The sequence below is a fragment of the Manis javanica genome, chromosome 3 (assembly GCF_040802235.1).
Source record: "Manis javanica isolate MJ-LG chromosome 3, MJ_LKY, whole genome shotgun sequence".
NCBI lineage: Eukaryota > Metazoa > Chordata > Mammalia > Pholidota > Manidae > Manis > Manis javanica.
The window spans coordinates 41243475-41259329 of NC_133158.1; the positions used below are offsets into that span (position 1 = coordinate 41243475).

Genomic DNA, 15855 nt, shown 5'->3' on the forward strand with positions numbered 1-15855 from the left:
GGCATTTTTTCTCCTACTCTTCCAAAGTTTTCCATGTTTGAAGATGCTTATAACAAAAAGTTGGGAAATATCTTAAAGACTGCCCTGATTGTGCTTTGTTTTCTAGAATATAGAAAAGTCCATCTTCATGGGTTCTCTGTGTTTCCTAAGTCCTGGCCTTTCAACTTTAGTCTGAACTTCTTGAAAATAAGTCGGTTCAATAGTGTGTGTGTGTGTGTGTGTGTGTGTGAGAGAGAGAGCTCACATGCACACGCGTGTGTGTTTCTGTGGTACATTTGAAGCATAATTTTGGATCAGTACGCAGAAGTATGATGTGTAGGGAAGGCATGGGGAGGCCGTCACTGGGTGCAAAAAGCTGAGTGGTTTAGAACAACAGAAATGTGCGTCTCATAGTCTGGAAGCCAGAAATCTGAAAGTAAGGTGTTGGCAGGGCCAAGCTCCCTCTGCAGACGCTAGGGGAGGACCCTTCCTGCCTCTCACAGCCTCTGGGGCTCTGGGGTCCTGTTAAAAAAGAAGGCACAGGCCCAACAGGGGGCCACTTCTGCCAGGCCAAAGCACTGCACCAGGGCTTCATACTAACCTAATTGCAGTTTCCACCTCCCCCAGAAATGTAGTCAGTCAGGAATTTTCTGGTCAGCATGGATAAGATAATGTCACATATGCCTTCTTCCCTCCAGGGATGATGAGGTCATCCAACTAATGAGAACTCGTTGTCCCCAGATGAGGGTGACCTCACCCAAAAACACCCTTTCTTCTGTTTATGACAGCCCTGCTCCTTGCCTCCTCTCACACACATAGATAGCGCTGGAACGCACATAGTGTGATCTTACAGGACACAGACTAGCTGGATCCATGCCGCACTGCTTAGTGTACTGACACATGTAACCTTTTCTCCTGCACGTATTCCCGTTTGTAAAAAGTAGTGAAGATATCCCATATGCAGGAGGCTTTGGAGCAATTTCCCATAAAACTACTGTGTTATACTCCTCAGAACCACTCTGAATACACATGGTGTTTCTTTAACAGCAAACATGTGCATTTCAGTTGATAACCCTAATCCACTTAATGACCTTTGCAAACAACCTATTTCCAAATTAAGATCACCTGCTGAGTTTCTGGGTGGACCTGGCTTTCCCCTGGGGGGACATTAGTGGGCCCACTAATGTAAGGGGCAAAGAGGATAAGGACTAGTCATCACTAGCTGATGACTGCCTACCACGTAGCTATGGCTACTTACCCAGCTTTTCATACAACTGAAAACAATCCTGCAGGGGAGGTGTGATTTTTGCCCTTTTGAAAATGAGCAAAGAGGCTTATAGGTGACACTCGGGCCCTGAGGAGTGATCAGCACATAATGCCACTCCACCCAGGGCTCTGCAGGGCACTCAGATCCTGGGCTGGCAGGGACTTAGTTCACGCAGACCCAGGAGGACACAACGCCAGGTGAGAATTCTTTCTCATTCAGTCTCGACAGTCCTGCTCCATCCAGGTGGTGGTTTCACCTGGTGCATAGGGGCGACCTCCCCAGATGCAGCCGCCCTTACCTGCCCCGTTCTTCCTCACTCCCTCTTTGCCGCCTGCGAGGCAGCTGCCATTCCCTGCTACTCCTGCTTTACCGAACCCATTCCTTAGCTACACTCCTCTGACCTGCTGAAGAAAACTTTCTCGTTCAGAGCCAACAACCCGCCCCACCATGCGGGTGGCGGTATCACCTAGTGTGCAGGACGCGACCTCCCCAGACGCAGCTGCCCGGCCACAGTTGTGTAAAAATACGAGGCCCACAGGAGGGCAGGCAGTGGAGGCTTATTAGCCCACCATCCTGAGCTGAGGAAGGGGACAGGGGCCTGGGCCTTCAAAGGGGCTGTCTTGCCAATGGGTTTCAGCTCCGGGCAAGTTTGCTATGGATTCAATGTGACCAAAGAAAATGATAGCAGAACATTCCTGGGGTGAAAGGGTTATATCCAACTTTATTTCGAGGTGGCAGGTCAGTCACTAGAATCCCATTCACTCAGTGAGTCTGTGTGCAGCAAGCTGGTCTCTGCCTCTGGGCTCCTCTGTCCACAGCCGTCCTCTGGGCCCCTCTGTCTGCATAGCCGTCCTACACAGCCATCCTCTGGGCCTCTGTCCTCGGCGCTGCCGCAACTCCAGCCTCTGCTCTGCTCTCCTACAGCCTTGCAGCCCTGCCACCATGTTGTGCCAAGAGCACTGGGCAGAGCTCTTTTTATAGAGTTAACCACCATGTATTGCCCACAGATGTGCAGTGAGCTAGTCAACCACAGCCAGGTGAGAATCCTGGCCACAGGAACTCTCATTTTATCCACAAGGGCACAGCCGAGAGCAGAAGTCTGGCAGTGAGATGTTGCCCCTGCCAGGCACACAAGCCTTCCAGATGAGTAAGTCATGTCCGACCATAGCTCTTCCTATGTCAATTTAGGCAGTTAAAGGAGAGAGAAAAGCTTGTCCTTCACCAGCGGGCTCTCAGCAGCAGTCAGCTCAAAACAACCCAATGCGATAAAGCAGCACAGCCACCTGGGGCCGGCTGGACACCATCCTCGAGGGCCCCACCTGCCCACCCGCCCCCTCCCACCCCAGGCAACCCCGCTTGGTGCCTGTTTCCCCAGCATCCCTACACTCCACCCTGACGGGGCTCATGCCCCCACCGCAGGGCCCACCTAAGCCCCACCAGGCTCCCTGACCCCAATCCCGACCCATCCCCTGCAAGGTGAGGCTGGGAGCGGGGAGAGGAGCCCTCCCATGCCTGGACTACAGCCACTGGGAGGAGGGCACCGAACCGGCGGCAGGAGATGCACCCGCAGCATGCCAGCATGACACAGGACGGCGCCTGCGGCAGGGGAGCAGGCATGTGCTCTCTTTTCTACATGGAGTTCTCCATTTTTATGGGGTCACATCTGTCTCATTCCTACACGCATTCAGTGAGGAATGGATCGTGGGAGTCTCTCCTTCTGCTCCCCACAGGGCATGACCACAGCTGACTGCCCTGTCTTCCTAGAGTCCCAGACCAGGCTCTGCCCTGGCAGATGCAGAAAAGCTTGCCTCCCCACACACCCGCTCACAGGCTGCTCCCTCTGGGGGTCTCCTAGGCCCCATCAGCAGTCAGGGCTGGGCCTGCTCCTGTGGGTGCCTCCCAGTGCCCACCGAGGTGCGGTCCTCGGGGTGTGGGGGGATGGCTGGATCTCTCTGGAAGGCCAGTCTTGTCCAGACAGGCCCCATCCCAGTCGCCAATGGGGTGGCAGACCCTTCCCTTACCTAGCTGGTTGAATCGAATCTGAATCCTTAATCACAGTCTGTCAGAAGCAAGCCCTTTTCCAATGCCCTTCATCCGACATCACCCCCACCCCAGCCTGAGACCTAGAGCCACCTCCTCCCTATTGCTGGACCTTTTCCCAGGCCTCTGCCCCCAGCCCCCAGCCCCCACCACACGCAAACACACACAAATGCAATCAGTCAATCAGCGCTTCAATGGGCCTCTGGGTCACATGCTGGTGATGTCCAAAGCAGCGGCACGAGTGGGTGCTGGACGGGCCTCGCATGTGAGGGATCCGGGCGGGAGGGAAACTGAGGTAGGGCAGGGACGTGGGATGAGCATCGTGATCAGCTCCTCCTGCCCAGGATGAAAAATGCCAAGATACACACAGTGGAGTGAGAACAGGAGTGACTCCATCTTCAGGTGAAGATTCCATTTTAAAAGCCAGGGAGTCAGGAGGGAAGAGCCTGGACATATTCGTGGTCATCGGCCCACCTCCAAACCTGTCTTCAGGCAGGGCAAGCAGGCCTCACTGGGGTGTCCCCACTGCTCGGGGGTTCCCCCTGTCCCAGAGGAGGGCAGGATCAAGGAATGCCTTGTGCTGAGCCCGTCTTACGAAACGTCGAGAGGACGGACGCTGGACGATGACACGACGTCCCTCACCAGAGACAGGCGTCAGGACCCTGCACAGCGAGCCCCCGCCGCCTCCGCCCACCCTGCCCTTCGCCCCATTCCGGAAGCCTTACAAGGCAGAATCCTCAGCCTTTGCTGCACCTCCTCTCTCAGGGTGCCTGCACCCCCGTTTCCCCGAGGGTGCACCTCCCGCCTTGGGCACAGTCTCCCCCCTCACTGCCCACCCTCCTGCCCTCTGTCTCTGCCCTCCTGCAGGGTGAGCGTCTTGTTACTTTGCTGTCTCGTTCTCTTTCCCAGACTTAAGCACCAGTCTCTGCTCTTCTCTGTTATACATGGACAAGCAGGGAGGGGCCCCTGGGAGCTCTGATGTGGGCTGGCAAGTTTCCATCGTCTGGGAGACACGCGACCACGCTCTTCAGCAGCCCGCCCAAAGCCTCCTGTCTGCCCCCGGGAAGCTCTCCCTCAACCCGTGGCTCTGTGGCTGCCCCAGATCCCAGGCTGGTGGGGGCTTAGTTCCCATGCCATGCGGGTCCAAGCGGGCGCTGGATGCCAGGGGAGCCTGGCTTCGGGGGTTGGCAAGGGATCCATTCAGCAAGCGCCCCTTTCCTCCCCCTGCCGTGCCCCACTCTCCGCCACCTGCAGACCAGCTGCTATTCGCAGCCGCTCTAACGGTGACGCATCCCTTCCTTACCTGCACCCGTCTGGCCCACTGGGGAATTCTTTCTGCTCAGACTCAAGAACCCTACCCTGTCCAGGTGGAAGCTTCACCTGGGGGCAGGGAGAGATGTCCCCAGAAGCAGCTACATGGCAACAAGACCGGGCAGGGCCTGACCCTTGACACAGGGATGCCTCTGTGCCCCACGCTGCCATCCCCCAGCTCCTCCAGGTCCCTGCTGGGGCACAGGCTGCTTGTCTCCCCTCTGCGGGGGGCAGCCCCCACATCCTGCTGCCTACTCATCTCAACCCCCTTCCCCCACATACAGCCCTCCCTGCACACCCCCGCCCCAGCCAGGGGCCATGACCTCCGACTCTCGTGGGGCCATACTCATGCCAGGGTGGGAAATGGACCCACCCCCTCGGCAGGGCCCCCGCCCACCCCCACATGGGGCCCTATCCCAGGTGTTGCCTGCACGGCCTGTAGGCGAGGAAGCACTTCCCTTCCTCCTGCCTGGGTCCTCTGGGTGCTCTCACACTGAGCTGACAGACGACGTGCTGACAGGAGGGAGACCAGTCCCACTTCCCGGGAAGAGTCCTGACGCAGGGTGGGGAAGCGGGACAGGGCCAGGCCATTGTGAAATCTACTTAGCCCAAGAGAAAGGCCCGGCTCACTCTCCACCTTCAACCACACGCCCTTCTGCCTCCTCTTCCGGCCCCTTAATCGATCAGGTGACTATGCAGCCAGGGCCAGAGATCCAGGATCCCCGTCCACGCCACCACCTGAATGACCCTACTCCCAAGACAAAACCTGTGTCCATGTGACCTGTGTGCAGGCTGACCCCTGCCCAAAAGGCCCCATGGAACCCCAAGCCCCAAACCCTTAAGCGTGCCTCCTCTCTGAGGTTGCCCCCACCCCTGTTTCTTCAAGCGTGCGCTTTTTGCCTGAAATAAAATGTGCTCACACTTCAACTTACTGCGTTTTGTCTCTGGGCTCTTCCAAAAGCAAGTGTCTTTGTCACATCCCTGTTTCATTCTCTTTTCCAGACGGAAGCACAAGTCTTCGCTGTCTCTGCTCCACTGCAGAGGAGGAGGGAGGGGTTACTGGGAGCTCTGAGCGGGGCTGGCCAGTTCCCGTCGCGTGGGTGACCCGGACAGGACAGCAGCTGTACCATAGTGCCCTTCAGGAGGCTGCCCGAAAATCTCTGGTCTTTGCCTCTGGGGAGCGCTCAGCACATAATGCCACTCCACACGGTGTTCTGCGGCACCCCCAGATCCTGGGCTGGTGGGGACTTAGTTCCTACGCTGTGCAGACCCGAGCGGATGCTGGACGCCAGGTGAGCCTGGCTTTAGAAGTTGGCGAGGGATTCGCCCACTGCCGAGCGGAATTTTGGCAAGTCACCCTTTGCTGCCCCATTCTTACTCGCTCCCTCTTTGCCGCCTACGAGGCAGCTGCCATTCCCTGCTACTCCTGCTTTACCGAACCCATTCCTTAGCTACACTCCTCTGACCTTCTCGAGAAAACTTTCTCGTTCAGAGCCAAGAACCCGCCCCGCCGTGTGGGTGGCGGTTTCACCTGGTGCGCAGGGCGCGACCTCCGCAGACGCAGGGGCCTGGCCACAGCTGAGTAAAAACACGAGGCCCACAGGAGGGCAGGCAGTAGAGGCTTATTAGCCCACCATCCTGAGCTGAGGAAGGGGACAGGGGCCTGGGCTTTCAAAGGGGCGCGGCCGAGAGCAGAAGTCTGGCAGTGAGATGTTCCCCCTGCCAGGCACACAAGCTTTACAGATGAGTAAGTCATGTCCGACCATCACTCTTCCTACGTCAATTTAGGCAGTTAAAGGATAGAGAACAGCTTGTCCTTAATTGGCGGGCTCTCAGCAGCAGTCAGCTCAAAACAACCCAATGCGACAACACAGCACAGCCACCTGGGGCCGGCTGGACACCATCTTCGAGGGCCCCCAACAACCCCCATCACTGGTCCCCCAACATGGTGCCTGTTTCCCCAGCATCCCTACACTTCACCCCCATGGGGCTCATGCCCCCACCGCAGGGCCCGCCCAAGCCCCACTGGGGCTCCCCGACCCCGATCCCAACACATCCCCTGCCGGGGTTGGGGGGGCTGGGATCAGGAAGCGGAGCCCTCCCACGCCTGGACCCCAGTCACCCGGATGGCACCTGTGGTGGGGTTGCAGGCATGTGCTCTGTTTTCTATGTGGAGTTCTCCATTTTTATGGGGTCACCTCTGTCTCATTTCTACATGCATTCAGTGAAGAATGGATCATGGGAGTTTCTCCTTCCACTGCCCACAGGGCACGACCACAGCTGACCGTCCTGTCTTCCTGAAGTCCCGGACCAGGCTCTGCCCTAGCAGGTGCGGGAAGGCTTGCCTCCCCACACATCAGCTCACAGGCTGCTCCCTCCAGGGCTCTGATGGGCCCCATCATCAGGCAGGGCTGGGCCTGCTCCTGCGGGCGCCTCCCGGTGCCCACTGAGGTGCGGTCCTCAGGGTGTGGGGGTCAGCTGCATCTCTCTGGAAGGCCAGTCTTGTCCAGACAGGCCCCATCCCAGCTGCCTATGAGGTGGCAGACCCTTCCCTTACCTAGCTGGTTGAATCGAATCTGAATCCTAAATCACAATCTGTCAGAACAAAGCCCTTTTCCAAAGCCCTTATCCGACATCGCCCCACCCCAGCCTGAGACCTACTGTCCTTAGTCCCTGCCACGTCCCAAGGCCTTTCCCGTGGGAAGTGCACCTGGCCCACAGCCGGGCGGGGTGCAGGCTCCTCTGAGGTGCTGTCCGCCCACTTGTCACGTGATTTTGCCTATTTTGTGCTGAGGCTCAGGACTCTGGGACGCTGGCTGCACGAGTCAGTGCAACTCGCGTTTTCCTGCCTCATGAACCGCTCCAACCGCAAGGTCCCCGACCCTCTGATGGCCCGTGCAGACTCGGCCTCTGACATCACTGTGATCTTTTCTGAGGCCGTGCCCATCCCTGATAAGTTGTTTGGTGGTTGGTCCTCCACAGAGCCCGCCACAGGGGAGATCCAGGCCATCGCGGACCAGGTAAGCAGCTGGGGTTCCAGCGGGCCTGCGCTGGCATCCTCCTGCTCATCTTCCTTCCCAGGGGACCGCCCGCCCGGGACAAGTGTGTGACGGCAGGGACCAGCACCCTCACTCCTAGGAAGTGCACCCGAGGCCTCCGGAGGGAGGGTCAGCCAGGAGAATACCCTCCAGAGGTCAGGAAAGCCCTACCTGGGGCCCGGCCCTGTAGCGGGTGCGCTGAGAGGTGGTAGGAAGGACCTTGGGAAGGGGCGCCAGGAGCCCCAAGCTGGTGTGGTTAGCCCAGGCTCACGAAGTGAGGGCTACGGTCGGTAGGACAGGGTGTTTCCCTAGCTTTCCTTCCCTGCCACCGCCCCCAGGGTCCTGTCCCAGGTGGTAAGGGCAGCGGAGGCCGGTGGGTCAGTGCCAGGAGACCTTGGGAAGCTAGGAATCGGCGGGACTCCTGTGAGCCGGCCTGGGCCGGTTACGGGTTCTCCCCAGGCAGACTGCTGTGTGACACCCTCCGTTTCCTCATTTTCCAGGCCACTTGTCACATGGTCTCTGTGTGTCAGCTCATCCGGGAGGGGAGAGTTCTCTTCTCAGAGGGCCCCTCATTTGGTGTTGATCACCTGAGAGGGACATGCAAGGGACAGCGGCCACTGCTCCTGGAAGAGGCTCTGAGGCAGGCAGGAGGCTGCGCCCACTTGCTGGGGTCTCTGGGAGGAGCAGGGCAGGGGGCCGCACCGCGGCTCTTGGCACTGACCACCCTCAGGAGCGCCTGGGTGCGGGCAAGAACCGGCGGGAGGCAGCGGAGCCGTGAGATCCGCCTCAGGTCCGAGCACCCACCGGCCGGTGCTCCCGCCTCCCCCGGCCTCCTGCCCCACCCTGATCCCAAGGGCTAGGGGCCCGCACCTTCCAGCTGACCCTGGGCCTTCTGTGCCCCTCAGCCACAACCCAGCCCTCCTCCATCCTGGTCACAAATGGAACGCGTGAACTGTCACCCACAAGCCGTGCCCCAGCCTGGCATTCAAGGCCTCCCCACCCCCGTTCCGCCGCCTTTAGCCTAGTCTTAACCCCATTCCTTGCAAACAGTGGGGCCTCGCTGCCTCACTGCCTCTCCAGAAACAGGTGAAGAGGGAGGCAGTTCCTCCCCAGACCCCCACACGTTTGTGGCTGCCTCTCGTGCTCCCTGTCCTGTAAACTGTGCAGGGTCAGTCCTCCGCAGCCTGGCCTGGCACCTTGCACGACCCAGAGTGCTGCAGGTAAGAATTCAGGCACAGGAAGGCCCTGGCTGCCCGGGCAGGCATGTGCGGAGGGTGGAGGAACAGGAGCAGCAGGACCCAGCCTGCCTTTTCCCTGCACGACCCTCTCTCATGACCTTGCTTGCCTAGACAGCAGCCTTATCCCCAGGAAGACCCCTCCCTGGAGGCCCCAGGCCTGTGTTTGGATTGCCAGGGTGGCTCACTTGCATGTGACCACGGTCACCACCCACCCATCCCCCACTGCCTCCCAGCACCCAGCGTGCTTCCTGCAGCTGGTGCACAGACCCTGTGACCCTCTGGGACTAGCTGGTGAGCCCAGCACTAGGGCAGTATACTCTAGCGGCCAGAGCACTTTTAAAAGTACATCAGACTTTAAACTTTAAAAAAGATAAACCTGTCCTATGCCTGTAAAGATTTTGAGTTCCTGAAAGGCCACAGCCCTGGGAAACAGGACCAACCCAGAGGCTCCATCACCAGACAAGGTTGGCCTCGGTCCCAGCACTGTGCACCTGCACAGACCACTGGGGCTCCAGTGAGGTGCTTTTACCTGCACAGCACTTACCTGCTGCCTCATCTGTTACACGGAAAACTAGAAACAGCCTAAGTGCCCCCGTTAGGGGAATTCAAATATGTGAAAGTTAAATGCAAATTTCAGATAAAATTGGCTTGAACTTTTAAAATGTTTTAGTTTTTGATTTTAAGAGTAATTAAAAATTATATGTAGGCTTTGAAATGAACTCTGCACGCTAAGAAAACAGTATAAATTTGTACATACGGTCATAGTGCTGGAAATGTAGAAATATCCCATGGCTAGAAAAGAAAGGGCAGATGATATACCGAAATAGCATCCCTGAAATGTTGGCCGAGTTAAGGAACTGGGTCTGCACTTTTTCATATAGGTAATAGTTAAATGCATTCCCTGTTACACAGATCATGTCACAGAAAATCTGTACAGGGTGGGCATTAGAATTCAGGTTGCGACATTTACTGTGAGAAGTAAGCTTATGCATCAGCCGCTCCTGCTCACGTTTGCCATTCTCCCCCCTCCCCAGGTGAGGTCCCAGCTGGAGGAGAGGGAAAATAAGAAGTACGCTGTTTTCAAGGCCGTGGAGTTCAAGAGCCAGCTGGTTGCAGGGATGAACTTCATCATCAAGGTGGAGTGTCAGCCACACGGGAGGGTCAGGCCGAAGTGGGTGATCGTAGATGCCAAGACAGGGGGTGCTTCGAGGAGTCCCATGGCAGCCCCCAAGTTGGGGCTCCGTGGCCCTCAATTGGAAGCATCTGCATATGTGCACGTTTGTATGTGTGCACGTGTGTGTGTGCGTGCGTGTGCACATGCTGACCTACCCGTGGAGAGGGCAGAGCTTTCAGGCAAGTAAGGGCTGTGGTAGAGTGAATGGGGATGCTGGGGATGCTGGCTGGCGTAACCAGGGTGTCCCTGCACATGAGGGAGGTGGGAAGGCCAGCAGCCCCTCTAACGACCTGAAGGAAGCACAGCTGGGGCAGCCCTCAAACAGCCCCATCGGGCAGGGGAGCCTGGGGCTGAGGCTGCCCGGGCCTGACATGCTCTCTTCCCAGGTCCAGGTGGACGATGATGACTTCATGCATATTCGCGTATATGAAAGCCTACCACACACAAACAAGCCCTTGGCCTTGACCAACTATCAGACCCACAAAGCCAGGCATGATGAGCTGGCCATTTTCTAGTTCTCCACCGTGCACAGAGCCCTTCATCCACACGGCTGTGTCCTCCAGATGTGCTCTGGGTCGTCGGCAGCAGTGCCGTCTGCGGTGGGGGGATGTTAGCACCTTGCTGGTCTGTTTCTCACTTTCCTCGACTTGACCTTTTTCCTGCCAATCAACAATCTCGACTAAATCACTTTCAAAAAAGACTTATATCATCTTTAAATACATATATCTTTGAAGTCTACAAATTGCCTGCTTTGGGGTTTTTTCCTTCTGAAGCCATAGTCTTACACAGCGGTGTCCTGGGTGGAGAGCGCCGTGGGTAAGAGGTTCCCTCACAGCCGTTTTGGCACCTGTCCCATGGGGAGCCGTGTGCTGGCCTGAGACCCCTTCCACCTGGGCAGCCCACCAGCACTCTGGGAGCCTGTACTGACCATGCCTGGACTCTGTCATCTCCTGGCCTCCATTTCCCCATTAAACGAAAGGATTTGAGGAAATCTGGTCCTAGAGCATTAGCTTAGATGCCCTTGGACACACTCACATTTTGTTCCCTAGGACAGAGGCGCGCACAGGACAGGCAGCTGTGGCAACAAAAGTGTGCCTGCGAGAGACCGTGTGGCCTCCTGGCAGGGTTGCACGTGCTCAGAGCTCACCCCCTCCTCCCAACAGCTTGTGTTTTAACAGTATGCTTTTAGGTTTCAACAGAGGGCTCCTGCCTGAGTGACATCAGCCAGTCCCTGGACAGTGTGGGGTTGTGTTGATTGGACTGTCCCTGTGTTGCAGGAGTAAAGATGGTGTTGGAATTGCTGTGTGGCTCCAGGGCCATAGCGGGAAATCCCTGAGCTCCCCTTTGCCTCCCTGGTGTTTTATGCCAGGTGGGCCCAAGGTCACCACAGGGTCCCTGCAGGAGGAGGGCGGGGCGGTAAGCGCCACAGACGCGACGATGGGAGAGGCTGAGCAAAGAGCGGCCTTGAGCCCAGGAATATGGGTGGGCCCAGGAGCCGGGGGGTCCCGGGAGCCAGGGATCCCAGGAGCACGGGGGTCCTGGGAACTGGGGGGGCCAGGGAGCGTGGGTGGGCCTGGGAGCCGGTGGGGGTCCGCATGGACTCCCGGGCCTCCAGAGGAGCCAGCCTGCTGGCTCACCTGTGTTTAGACTTCTGACCAAGTCTAAGGGTAAACCTACATTGCTTTCAGCCCCAAAACGTGTAGAAACATGTTACAGGGGCCCGGAGACACTTCCCCCAGGATCAGGTCTCCTGCCACGAGCACCTCTCTGCCTAGCTCAGCAGCACCAGGACAGTGGCACTCGGTGGTGAGAGGTGGCATTGGAGGTCAGACAGAAAGCAGGCCCACAGCCCCTCCTTCCCTCTCCTTGCCGTCCTGACAGCAGTGAGCCCGGTGAGAAGACCTGCAGGTGCACTTACAAACATGCAGGTGAATCAGCCTGGGCACCACCACCCAGGTGTGCCTCACCACCCAGGTGCACAGGAACTGGAGCCCAGGCGGACTGGTGACACTTGCCAGGGAAGCTGGTCCCCAGCCCTGGCAGGGAGGGGCCGGGATAGGGAGCCCCACTGCCGAGAGCTACGGGCCGACTGCCTGCAGAGCAGAGTGCGGGCCCGAGGGAACTGGACCCCTCTGGCAGGGCAGGGCAGCCCGTCCTGGAGGGTGAGATGCTCAGGATCCATGCCCATTGCGCCACAGGACTTCATAGAGTTCCTAAGGGGAAGGGTGATGAATCCCTGAGGGGGAGGTCACACTTAAGCACAGTCACCATGAAAATCCTCACTGTGGGTAACCCAAGGTCACCAGGGCAACAGACACGGCCTTGACAGGACGTCAGGCTTAACCAAAATCCATGTGCACAGTACGTGGGTCTGGTGGACACGGGGCCCCCAATGCCCCACCTGGACCCCGAGATGGCCCTGAGAGGCGTCCCAAACTGGAGCTCAGCTCCAAGAAGGCCCCAACCTGCAGCATCAGCACCTCAGTCCCCCACTGGTCCAGTTTTGCAATCACTGGCTAGAACTGCAACTAAAGCCCTAGGTTGGGAAGTGTGCAGCTAAAAGAAGTGTGCAAACCACCGCCACACCCCTCTTGTCCCTCGGGGCTCTGTAGAGCCAGTTAAAGATCGGCTTTCATGTCCTCAGGGGGGAACGTCTAACCCTCCCATCATCGAGCCCGCCATCCCAGCTACTCTATCACGCACAGGGCTGGCGTCATTCTGTGGGGTTCGCTCCTTCCCCTCCTTGCTCTCTGGGGCCTGAGGACAGGCTCTGCCAGGCTCATCAGTTCCCTTCCCTGCCCCGGGCACGTCCTCTCCTCATGCCAGGAGCTGGGTCCCAGGTGAGAAAGTAACCAGTGGCTTCCAAACCAGCAGCTCCAGCAGCGTGACGGAGGCGCCCCGCTTCCCTCCCAAGACCGCCAGGCTCTGTGCCCTCGGATTAGTCATGACTGCTCCCCCTCAGGGCCCACGCCCATCTGGGGGTGGCTTCTTTCCATCCAGTCTGCCCAGTTCTGCCAGGCCAAGGGCTGACCCTTGTTCTCTGGCTTCAGAGCTGACTGGACAGCGATGCACCAGGACAGGGAGTAGCCCACGACCTCAGAAGCCTTTCCTACCACGATGGGCCTCCTGCTGCCCGAGACTGGAATTTGCCCGATACTGGCGTGGGGCAGCAGCAGGGACAGAGGGAGGGCTGCGGCTGGAGCCTTGTTCACCACCACCAGCTGGAACTGGGCCCCCCCCGTGCTCATGAGCCAGGAATCAGGAAGCGATGCAATCTCCTGCTCAGGACTCAGCTCTGCTTGGCTTGGTGGGAAAGCTTTTAAAGTGTTTCCTCTGCCAGAATTGAGAATAAAATTCTAAGAACTTTCAGAAACATAAAGCTAGTATTTCCTGAGTCAGACCTAAGGTCACTCATTAAATTCCATCTTAAACAAATGAACACACTATGGTCCTCATGAGCACAGCCTGTGGTGGAAGGCAGCAATGTGGCTGGTAAGACATTGTTTTTCAATCTGTGTCTTTCCACATTGAAAAAAGAACACTTGATAGGATTAAAGATGGCAATGTGACAGGTGAGACAGAAACCTCCTCTCCAAACCACATATAATATGAAAATATACTTAACACAACTAATCCTGAAAGAGCAACAGGAAAGAAGGCTGCACCAGACTGCACACACCTGGAGGAAAGAAGAGACCTCACAGAACAGGGTAACTTACGAAGCCGTGACCCGGCAGGACCCAAAACCATCCCCCACCCAAACTCACCAGTGGGAGGAAGAAAAACGGAGCAGGGAGGGAGTGGAGGCCTGGGACTACTGAACACCCAGCCCTGGAGATCTGCTCTGGGGGCACCAACCTACATTGCATGGTGCTATGCTGATTAGTGGGGTTGGAAAGCTAAGAAAGGTGGAATACCTAGAGAGACAGAAATTCCAGTTGCTTATGGAAAACAGGGATTCATATCTGGCTGATCTGGGTGGGCCCTAAAAGGGAGAGGGCTGCTAAAGGGGCAAGGCTTGCACAGAGCTTACTGCTCAGGAGAAACGACAAGTAGACAAAATTGTCCAGGTGCACTCTGCCCAGCAGGTTCGGAACTTTCACGATCTTCAGGTGCTCCATCACCCTGGATGGCTACACAGTCAAGGCCTCCAACCATGATATGCAGCCTGCTGCACCTTCCTTCCAGCCAGCCCACACCTGGACGCAAACTGGCAAACCCTGCCCTGGCATCAGGCCAGCCAGAGGGAAGCCCTGACTACAGCAGCTACAAATGCAAATCACAGAAGCTTACACCTGTCTGGTTGACCCACTGGTTCTGGCAGTGGAGACAGGCATAGCAGCCAGGAAGCAGAAAACAGCTTTTTCCTGCCCCCAGGCACAAGCACCACTCTGCTGTGACCCCCAACATCGCTCAAGGGGCTGAGCACCTCCAGAGAGTAGAGCCTCTGTGCACTAAAGGGTACCACATACAAATATGAAACATCAAAGGAACCTGGTTCAAAGCAAAATCTCAACACCAGAAAAAGGATCGAGTTAGACTGAACTAATTAATCTACATGAAAGAGAGTTCAAAATAAAAATCATAAACCTGCTTGTGGAGGTATAGAAAAATATTCAAGAACTCAGGAATGAATTTAGGATGGAGATCCAATCATTGACGAACACAATGCAATATATTGAAAGCACATTATGTACACTGGAGGAGACAATAAATTAAATAGAAATTAGAGGAGGAATACAAAGAAGCTGAAGCACAGAGAGAAAAACAGGATCTCTAGGAATGAAAGAATACTGACAGAACTGTGTGACCAATCCAAATGGAACAATATTCATATTATAGGGGTACCAGAAGAAGAAAAGAGAGAAAAAGGGAAAGAAAGTGTGTTTGAGGAAGTAATTGCTGAAAATGTCCCCAATCCGGGGAAAGAGATAGTCTCTCAGGCAATGGAGGTGCACAGATCTCCCAACAGAAGGGACCCAATGAGGACAACAACAAGACATATAATAATTAAAATGGCAAAGATCAACAATAAGGAAAGACTATTAAAAGCAGCCAGAGAGAGAAATAAGATCACATACAAAGGAAAGCCCATCAGGCTACCATCAGACTTCTTAGCAGAAACCTTACAGGCCAGAAGGAAGTGGTATGAGATATTTAATGCAATGAAGCAGAAGGGCCTAGAACCAAGAATACTCTATCTGGCAAGATTATCATTTAAATATTAATGAGGGATTAAACAATTTCCAAATAAGCAAAAGCTGAGAGAATTTACCTCCCACAAACCATTTCTACAGTGTATTTTGGAGGGACTGCTATAGATGGAAGTGTTCCTAAGGTTGAATAGCTGTCACCAGAGGTAATAAAAAGGGATAGACAAAGAGTACAGAATATGATACCTAAAATATAAAGAATGGAGGAGGAAGAAAGGAGGGAAGGAAAAAAGAACCTTTAGATTGTGTTTGTAACAGCATACTAAGTGAGTTAAGTTAGACTCTTAGATAGTAAGGAAGTTACCCTTGAACCTTTGATAACCACGAATCTAAAGCCTGCAATGGCAATAAGTACATACCTATCAATAATCACCCTAAATGTAAAGGATCTGAATGCACATATGGTCAAAAGACAGAGTCACTGAATGGACAAAAAACAAGACCCAACTATATGCTGCCTACAAGAGACTCACTCCAAACCCAAAGACATACACAGACTGAAAGTGAAGGGATGGAAAAAGATATTTCATGCAACTAATAGGGAGAAAAAAGCAGGTGTTGCAGTACTTGAATAAGACAAAATAGACTTTAAAAC

At 55.7% G+C, this 15855-nt stretch overlaps 1 protein-coding gene and 1 long non-coding RNA gene across 4 annotated transcripts; one reads left to right on the forward strand and one right to left on the reverse strand.

Moving 5' to 3' along the window:
- Positions 1-3460: 3460 nt before the first annotated feature.
- Positions 3461-7261, reverse strand: LOC140848355 (uncharacterized). Of its 3 annotated transcripts, XR_012129099.1 has the most exons (4): positions 5725-6690; positions 5530-5632; positions 3761-5150; positions 3461-3622 (listed from the first exon to the last, which is right to left on the reverse strand). It is a non-coding gene; the product is annotated as an uncharacterized lncRNA (long non-coding RNA). The 3 variants fall into 3 exon arrangements; XR_012129098.1 differs by lacking the exon at positions 5725-6690 and adding an exon at positions 6731-7261 and having other exon boundaries at positions 3461-5150; XR_012129097.1 differs by having other exon boundaries at positions 3461-5150.
- Positions 7262-7385: 124 nt separating this feature from the next.
- On the forward strand, positions 7386-10789 carry LOC108392859 (cystatin-B-like). Its single transcript, XM_037014596.2, has 3 exons — positions 7386-7617; positions 9908-10009; positions 10434-10789. The coding sequence occupies exons 1-3, from the start codon at positions 7450-7452 to the stop codon at positions 10560-10562; spliced, it is 399 nt and encodes a 132-aa protein (XP_036870491.1). The 5' UTR covers positions 7386-7449; the 3' UTR covers positions 10563-10789.
- Positions 10790-15855: the final 5066 nt, after the last annotated feature.

Excerpts from the sequence above, each read along its gene's own strand:
- LOC108392859 (XM_037014596.2), top strand. The coding sequence starts at position 7,450 with ATGAACCGCTCCAACCGCAAGGTCCCCGACCCTCTGATGGCCCGTGCA. Across the intron at positions 7,618-9,907 it reads TCCAGGCCATCGCGGACCAG|GTGAGGTCCCAGCTGGAGGA; the intron begins GTAAGCAGCTGG and ends CCCCCTCCCCAG. Across the intron at positions 10,010-10,433 it reads GGATGAACTTCATCATCAAG|GTCCAGGTGGACGATGATGA; the intron begins GTGGAGTGTCAG and ends CTCTCTTCCCAG.